The sequence below is a fragment of the Palaemon carinicauda genome, chromosome 21 (genome assembly GCF_036898095.1).
Source record: "Palaemon carinicauda isolate YSFRI2023 chromosome 21, ASM3689809v2, whole genome shotgun sequence".
Taxonomy (NCBI): Eukaryota; Metazoa; Arthropoda; class Malacostraca; order Decapoda; family Palaemonidae; genus Palaemon; species Palaemon carinicauda.
In genome coordinates this window covers 29,753,198-29,762,619 of record NC_090745.1, presented here as the reverse complement: position 1 = coordinate 29,762,619, position 9,422 = coordinate 29,753,198, and the positions used below count along the sequence as shown (strand labels likewise).

General features: G+C 37.4%; 1 protein-coding gene across 2 annotated transcripts in view; it reads right to left on the bottom strand.

Moving 5' to 3' along the window:
• Positions 1 to 5,639: 5,639 nt before the first annotated feature.
• LOC137615248 (uncharacterized) overlaps positions 5,640 to 9,422 on the bottom strand; it is a 68,461-nt gene continuing 64,678 nt past the window's right edge. For both annotated transcript variants that reach the window (XM_068344967.1, XM_068344968.1), the window contains exon 2: positions 5,640 to 8,185. In XM_068344967.1, the coding sequence (XP_068201068.1) occupies positions 6,302 to 7,459 (1,158 nt within the window). In that variant the 5' untranslated portion in view covers positions 7,460 to 8,185 and the 3' untranslated portion in view covers positions 5,640 to 6,301. The remainder of the gene's footprint in view (positions 8,186 to 9,422) is intronic.

Here is a 9,422-nt window from a genome sequence, read left to right as displayed (position 1 = left end):
CCATGAATTCAGTTTTGTTCTCATTTAATTTTAGTTGTTTAAATGTCATCCATTCTCTAACACTATCAAGCATTCGGTTTAGAGTTTCAGTAGTGACATGTATATAATTTATGGAGAAGTAAAATTGTGTGGCATCTGCAAATAGTTTAAACTTCACGCCATGCCTTTGTAGCATTTTCGATAGACCAATAGTATAGATACAGAATAAGATTGGGCCAAGTACACTCCCCTGGGGTACCCCTCTGTTTAAGGCTTCATATGATGAATAAGAGTTTCCAATTTGTACACAGTAATTTCTACCAACTAAGTTGGTAGAGTCATATAGGAATGTGATATCTGGTGTTCCTCAGGTAGTGTTCTTGGCCCATTACTTTTCATACTATATACACATGACATGTGATTTGGCCTTGAAAAGAAGCTTGCTGCTTATGCAGATGATACTATTCTATTTGCATCAACTCCATCTTCTGAAAGTAGATTCGGGGTTGCTGAATCCCCTAATAGAGATCTAGCTAAAATTAGTGCGTGGTGCAAATTATATGGTATGAAGTTGAATCCCAACAAAATTCAAATAATGATTATAAGTAGGTCAAGGACAGTGGCTCTTCAACATCCGGATATCAGCATTGATAATGTTTCTTTAACTCTGTATGACTATTTCGAGATTTTAGGTGTAATTTTCGACAGAAGATATACTTTTGAGAAACACATTAGCTATTTGTCTTCTTCAATTGCAAAAAAAAAAAAAAAAAAAAAAAAAATGGGCTTATTGAGAAAATCTTTTAAGATTTTTGGTGATCAATCTCTTCTGGAGAAGCGTTTTAATTCTTTCATTCTACCTTGTTTCGAGTATTGTTCTCCTGTCTGGTCTTCAGCTGCTGATTCGCATCTTAATTTGTTGGACAGGAAATTTCTGGCACATTCATTCAATAAGTTCGTTATGCATGTTGAATAAGATTTTTCCTAATTCTGATCATCCTTTACATTCAGATCTCCCTGGACAATTCTATCCTGTTCGTAATACTAGGCAGGCAGTTGATTCTAATAGTCAGGCCTTTGCCATCATGAGGCTCAATACTGCACAGTATTCTAGTTTTATTCCAACTGTGACCAAGTTGTGGACTGATCTTAATTGGGTAGTTGAATCAGAAAAACTTCAAAAGTTCAAACTTGCAGCACATGTTTTTATGTTGAACAGGCTGACATAAGTCTTTTTATAGTTTATATATGAAATATTTGTTTTGATGTTATTACTGTTTTTAAAATATTTCATTTTAACTGTTCATTATTTCTCAGATTATTTATTTATTTCCTTATTTCCATTCCTCACTGGGCTATTTTTCCCTGTTGTAGCCCTTGGGCTTGTAGCATCTTTCTTTTCCAACTGGGGTTGTAGCTTAGCTGGTAATAATAATAATAATAATAATAATAATAATAATAATAATAATAATAATAATAATAATAATAATAATAATAATACTGGCCAAACTTTCATGACATTTATTCACAATCAGGTCTACGTATTACTGCACAAAATTACAAAACCAATGATATTGATGATAATAATGTGACTGAGCAATTGTTATTGTTTTGTCATTATGTGTTTATTGTCATTATTATTATTGCTGTGATTTTCCAAAACTTCTCATCGACCCTCTTCTCTGTGGTCACAAACCCTTTGTGGTCTGCGGACCCATAGTTGAGGACCAATGCTCTATGAAATAGGTTCGATCTTTCACCACGCTATCTTGAGAATCTTTTCAATAGAGCATTCACAAAATGCTGTTAAGTATTCATTGACAGGGAAGTTAGATTTATCTTTATTATGAATAATAGTAATTATTCTGTTTCAACTCTGTCAAGTACCGGTATATAGTACACAAGGTAAAGGTATAACCAAGCGCCCTCACAGTAAATTACCTAACAATCCCTTTGAGTTTCTGTAACGGTGCACCTAGCTGTGTTCCATGTTAGTTGTTTAGTTGAAGTTTAAATTTAAACACTAATGGCTCCTTCTTCTTCCTCATGGTTATTGGTACTCTGCGCTTCTGCCTCATCAATCCCCTTCTCCTGTAAGTCTCCTCTCACACAGTCCCTCCATCTCTTTCTTGGTCTCCCTCTTCTTCTTCTTCCCTGAACCTCCATCTCCATAGTATGTCTCCCAACGTGGTCCTCATCTCTACTCATCAGGTGTCCATACCATCTCAGCCTCCCTTCCTGTACTTTCTTTGATATTTCCACTACCTTTGTCGACCCCCTTATGTAGTCATTTTTTATCCGATCCTCTCTTGTCACCCCAGACATTCACCTAAGCATTCTCATTTTTGCCACATCCATCTTCTTCTCCTCTGTCTTCCTCATGCTTGCTGTTTCCGTTCCATACAGCATTGCTGTTCTTACCAGTCTTATGAAATTTTCCTTTTAACATCAGTGGTATTCTTTTGTCACAAAGAACTCCTGAGGCTGCTCTCCAGTTGTTCCAGCCTGCCTGTACCCGATGTTTAACTTCATCTTCCATACCTCCTCCAGCGTTAACAAAGGATCCCAAATACTTAAACTTATCAACTCTCTTTATCTGTTCTCCCCTAAGATGAATACTTTCTCTATCATCCCCCTCACTGGTGGTACACATATATTCTGTCTTAGATCTACTTATTCTCATTCTTCTGTCCTCCAGTACTTGCCTCCACCTTTCCAATTTCATTTCCAGATCTTCCCTGCTCTCTGCGCACAGAACAATATCATCTGCATAAAATATGTTATATGGTACTGCCTCCCTTACCTCTTCTATTAAAACGTCCATCACTATGTTAAAGATAAATGGGCTCAGAGCTGACCCTTGGTGTAATCCTACTCTCACCCCAAAACCCTTTGTCTCCCCAGCACTGCTCCTCACTCTAGCAAATACGCTACGGTACATCTCTTGTGTCAGTCGAACCTACTTCTCTGGCACCCTCCTCTCCCTCAGACTCCTCCATACCTCTTGTCTTGGGACTCGGTCATAAGCCTTTTCAAGGTCAATGAATACCACATGCAGGTCTCTTTGCTTTTCCCGGAATTTCTCCATTAGTTGCCTCAGACAAAATACACCATCTGTTGCTCCCCTCCCCTTCATGAATCCCATCTGCTCTTTACCTATTTCTACTTCTCTTAGTCTGGCATCTATCATCCTTTCCAGTATCTTCAAAGTGTGGGACATCAATTTAATACCTCTGTAATTCCCACACTCTTGGACATCACCTTTCCCTTTGAAGATTGGGACCAATATACTCCCACGCCACTCATTTGGTATCTTTTCCTGCTCAAAAATCTTTATCATGAGATCGTACAGTATATCCACTCCTTCATCTCCTAGTGCTTTCCATGCCTCCACAGGAATCATGTCTGGTCCAGTTGCCTTCCCATTCTTCATCTTCCTCAGTGCATCTATTACCTCTTGCCTAGAGAAACTTATTACCATGCCAAAATTCACCAGTCCATCCTCTCTTAATATCTATTATTTTCTTCATTTAACAGCTGTTAAAATATTCTTTCCATCTCTTTACAATGTCTTCCTCCTTTCTAAGTACTACACCATCTTGATCTTTTATTTGTTTGATGTGTGTAATATCTTTGGTGCTCTTATTTCTAGTCTTTGATAGCTTGATCATCTACAGTATAATAACAATGTTTAAAAAAATACTGTACTGTATATCCAATCATACGAGTTATGTCATGATAGATTGATTTGGGGTTGTCTGCACCATCTTCTGTACTGTGTACACATGCACAGAGACTAGTTTCCACTCATTCCTCATGATTGCAGAGGCTGTCAGCTCTCTAGCCTACCAGAGAGAGAGAGAGAGAGAGAGAGAGAGAGAGAGAGAGAGAGAGAGAGAGAGAGAGAGAGAGAGAGAGAGAGAGGGGGGGCGGTTAAGGGTACCCCTCTCACGAACTCAGAGTCGTACCTCAAGTTCCCAGCCAGTTGGGTTTTGGACTTCCACCCACCTAAGGGTGAGTCTCCGTCATTAAAAGCACAAGGTTTATACTGTATTTGTGTAAGAACAAATGATAAATTTGGAAGTAATTTGTATTTTACCTAACAATCTGAGCTCTTTACTCATTCTTGGCCCACCATCACCTCTCCCCCTTGAAAGTCCTGCCTGCAAGCAAAAGTGTATCAGTATACTAGGCAAGTGTGTGAGCAGGGTGGCTGGTCTATCCCAGTTAGTGGGTTGTTTACCTTACGTATATAGTTAATGGCTAGTTTCCAGCTACGCCAGAACAATATATCCATAATAAAGATCTCAGGTTTGTATGGTTAGGAAAAATTACCTCCCATATTTGTAACACTGCAATGTTTTTTCACTGGTTTTTAATATCAGGACCTGTTAGTTGTATTCAAGGAGGTTCAGGCTTAAGAGTCACTGGTGAAGGGGAAGTGCAGAAAACACTACCGCATTCTCCTAGATTCGAGCGCTATGTCCCTTTCTGAAGGCGTCAAGATCCCCTCTGGTATATAGACTTGGTCTCTTTTTATGCTGGAGCACCATTGATAGGAAGGCTATATAGACCTTTGAAAATTAGTTCATTAGGAGGAACGCTGAAGTAATGTTAGATAGTTCATCAACAATGGCTCACATTAGGAACCTTGTATCAGAAATCCTTTACAAGTCAAAAGAGACTTTTGTGTAAGGGGTTCTATATGTCTTCCCATAATGACGATATATTCTTGCTGACTTCCCCTAAGTAGGATATAAAGGATTATCCTAAGAGGGTGATTTTTATATCTATAAATGCTGTTAGTTCTATAATCTGAGAAATTCTTCATTATTGAATTTGTAAGCTCAAAGTATGATGTTCCTTATACCTGCAGTGGTGTGTTGAATAATGGACATTGTTCCTGTACTACTGTCTTGATTTTTTTTTTCTCTAATCAGTTTGCCAGTTGGCCAGGTAATGAAATTTCCATAACAGGAAAGACAATAGAAACAACTGAAAGAATAAACATATTTGCTTTTATTAGAAATTACAACTTAATTAGAATAACTGAAATAAACATATTTTCTTTCATTAGAAAATTACAACTTACTCAAGAAGGACTGACATTTCTTAGTTTAGATGATATGCATAACATTAAAAAATACAGATGACAAATATATTATGGCATAGGTAAGTTGTATACCCCCCCCCACCAAAAAAAAAAATTAGATTCCTGTGCCCAAACAACTCATATACCTTTTATACAAAACCTAATGTATTGTATGTAATTACGAGGCAGCTGACTGGAATTCAGCAAAACATAGTAAAATCATTATTTTATTTTTACTCCTTTCACCACTGTTACTATCATTGCTAATCATTATGGGTTCATAGTGATAAAAAAAAAAAAATAAGCACTTAGCGTGCAAACTCCTGCCAACATCAAACATTGAGCACATATTCTAATTGACTAAATATGGCTTTTGTCAAACAACAAAAATTTCTTACAGTTTAAGAGGAATAACACAACCTGTGATACTTTTTTTTGCAGAGATATCAAAATGTTTGATAATGTTTCGATTCTTCAAGCCTGTAACATTTAAAAGTTACATTCTTATGTCTACCAACCAACCCCTTACTGCAGTCACAGGATCGAGGTTTCAATAGAATTTTCAAAAAAATTTGAGTAGTCCTGTTATTAGACAAAATGACAGATATCTTGGCATAGGGAATTACAATTATACAGCTGTGCTATAAAAGAAATCTTTTTAAATCCAACTATGCAACATGAATGTTGTATTACTCTCAAAACTGTACTTTTTATAATAGAATCAACAGTGCAGCCATAGCCTAGTCTAGATAGGTGTGTCACTCCCCCTATCACTGAAAAAAATGAGACACGTAACAAACAAAAGCATACAAGATGACAGTGAGAAACAATGAAATGAAACTTATGTGAGTCTTTCAAACAAATATTACTGCCCATATGTTGAAACTTCAGAAAATTATTCCATTCAGGCAGAGAACTGTTACCTTTTTAAGTCTATAATCTAATTATGTGATGAGTGGTCATTAGGGCTTTGCAAGTAGAGAACTATGTCCTTCTTATGTAGTTTTAAATCTTTAGATGGATTTATAGAAGGTAAGCGGGCACTCTCCTGTTCAGGATGACAAACTTCTGCACCTAGAAGGACTTTTCCAAGTACTACAAAATGTTTGAACACATCCCCATAGGTGCAGTCCTCTTCAATGATGTCAGCATGCAAGTAATCTTCAGTTATCAGCTTAATCCAAACATCATACAAGCAACGTCTTGAGATCGATGCTGCCATGAGGTCTCTCAAGAGGGTTTCCATCTCGTATGTGCCACAAACACAACCATCTTGATCCTATGACATTGCCTGTAGGCATGATCAAATTCTGTAACAAGGCGGTTCTCCCCTTTTTCATACTTTTCCTTTGCTTCCAAATCCTCTAGAGGATAGACCGAATTAAGAATGATAACATTTGTATCGAGATCATCATCAACCTCAGTGACATTGTGACAGAAGAGTGCTTGTTTAAATGCATCACTGGATTCTCCCATGATGAATGCTGTGGAACAGATGGGGCTGGTTTCAACTTGAAGTCTTCTGCTGTCAAAAGAAAAGAACTCTTTATGTCTGCCGCTCTTATGCGTTCCGTTGCAGCATTCTTGATTCAAATATACTCGAGTCCATGTATTTTCCATCATCTTTGGGAGAAATCTGATTTCATTAGTCTCGTCTACAGCAGCAAGAACAAGGCGGTTATTCTTGAAATACTCCTTTTCTAATTCTTCAAAGTATTTGCCTTTTGTATTTTTACCATCACCAAAAATCAGCTGCTTCATAATCGAAGTCCTAATAAAAGATGGAGCAAGTCTTGAATGAGCACCCAATGAGAGTACGTGAGCAGTTAAAAATTCTAAGGATAAGCATACATCACTAGCGTGTTTCCAACCACACACCATTTTCATAAACTCTTGGCACTCAAATGAGTTCATTTCCACAGTGAATGGTACCTTGCATCTGCGCCCTCTAAGTGATCTAACAATATCAAGAGCTTTCTTATCTGCCTCGCATGTGGTCCTGTCATTGTCCCGAATCGCAAATATCATATCACTGGATTTCATTAACAATAAGTCATAGGTATCCATTTCATACTCTAGCACCTCTAACGAGATTGGCTTCATTGTGCCAGCGTGTTCATTCAAGAGGTCTTTGGTAAGAGCTCCAAGATCATTCTTATCATTGTAGAGAACCATAATGTGAAATCTAGAGCGCATGAACCATTTTTCTTGATAAGTCTTCACTATTTCATGTAGTGCTGCCATTGTTCTAGTTGCCCAAGACATACGGCAAGTGAGAAAAAAAATCACAGTCAATTTTCCTAGGATACTAGAAGGATACATATCTCCAAAACCGATGGATGAGAGGGTGATGAAAATGCAGTAGCTGTAAGAAAAGAGTGAGTTCATCTGCGGGTAGTTCTTCTTCAAGTAAGGAGTATTCTCGATTCGTATACCATTCCTCACTGATCCGTAAAGTTCCTGCTAACAAGATTATTTGCACACACATGTCAAGGATCAACGAAACAAACTTAGTATTCAAATCACAAAAGTGAAAAATCCTGGCTAGTCGTAAGAGGCAATCCTTATTTTCTTTGCAGTAGCATTGAAGAATGATCAAGTAATAAAATGCAGCAAAATCATAACCAGTGCAAAGGGAAATCAGATCAAGAACAAAGAGAGCTACACTGCAATAAGTTGGGAACTTTTCAATAAAAAAAGTAGTTGTCCAGAATATTAATGCTTTTACCATGAAGAAAGTGTGAGTCAGGATTTCCAAGAGTCTTATAATGCTGTAAACTGAGATTTCTTCAGGAGCAGTGGAGGAGTACAAAATGACTGCATCTAAACCTAAAATCTCCATACTGAACACCAAAATGATTCCCAAAAGTGTCATGATAGGGGTCATTACTGCAAAGAAAGAAGAAAGGAATGTATCTTGTAGAGATTCCAAATTATAGTCCCTGCATTTCTTTGCAAGGGACTGCAACAGACAAGTCAGGACAATAGAAATTACAAAAGACGTGAACAAGTAAAAAATGAAAGGTTCAGCATTCAAATAGAAGTGAACATCTTCACTGTTTTCATTGATATTGTGCTCCTCTTCCATTGTGCAGACCTTCTTTATTGCAGATTCTGGAAGAAAAAAGTTATTTGACTATGGTACTTGCATATTACTATGAAAGACAAGTATATTTTCAATTGGGCTCAGTAACATGAAACACAAAGAAAGAATCTGCAGAATTAAGGTTGATTCACACTATCTGTTTGGTCGCGCTCCAATCTCGCTTCAGTCACGGTCCGGTCAATTATTTTTACATGATTTTAAATGGAAGCCTTTACACTGCTCTCGCTCCAGTCATGATAGGATAAAATCAATAAGTACAATAACAGGCTAATGATCACTGCATAAATACATTTACTAGTATAATTGAACAATATTCTTATACAATCATGCTTTTTCCTTATATCTATAATTTTGCCAAGACACTGATCGGACCGAGAGTGTGAACACCGCAGTACCTAGACCAAACCAAGAGTGAACCGAGACTGGTGCGTGACCATACCGATAGTGTGAATCAATCTTTACAGTCCACATATCACTGTTTTAATATTTATTTTAAAATCCCTCATCTGGATTGTTAAGTTAAAGATGAAAAAGGTGTACTGTATAGTCTCTTCTGTAACTCTACCACATTTATGATTATTAACGCTTGAAATCCAAAACAAAAATTTTCATGCATAGACCATAAACTTTACAAATTTACGGGTCATATCTAAACCCTTGTCTTTCCATGTTTTTATGATCCTAGGATAACATCTTTTGTTGACAGCTAACAGTAACAATTATAATACATTTGGAAGTAATTTGTATTTTTCATGACTATACAAACCGGAGCTCCTTTGCTAGGAGGTTGATAAGCCTGAGCTGGTGTTCAGACTATAAGCAGGGTGGTGTGGATGTAGCAGAAAAGTACTCTATATACTGACTTGGATAACTACATTTTGACCAGAAGCAGGACTTACTGGGGGAAGGTGATGGAGGGACTATTATGTATAAAGAACTCGGGTTTCCTTAGTTGAGAAAATACAAATTAATTCCAAATTTATCATTTATTCTGACATGAATACAAACTCTCGTTCTTTTATGAGGAGACTCACTTAAAGGTGGGTGGAAGTCTGATCAACTGGCTGAAAACCTGCCCTGGGATTGCCACATTCAAGCTTAAGGAAGATTAGGATGGGGATCCGGATACCTCGTGAACATGTTGGTCTTCATACCAGAGAGGTCAACGGTCTGTGCAGTAATGGTCAGTGAGTGAGGGACCATTCTGTGACTATGTTTAGGTTTCTGTATTACCTCAGGGCGACA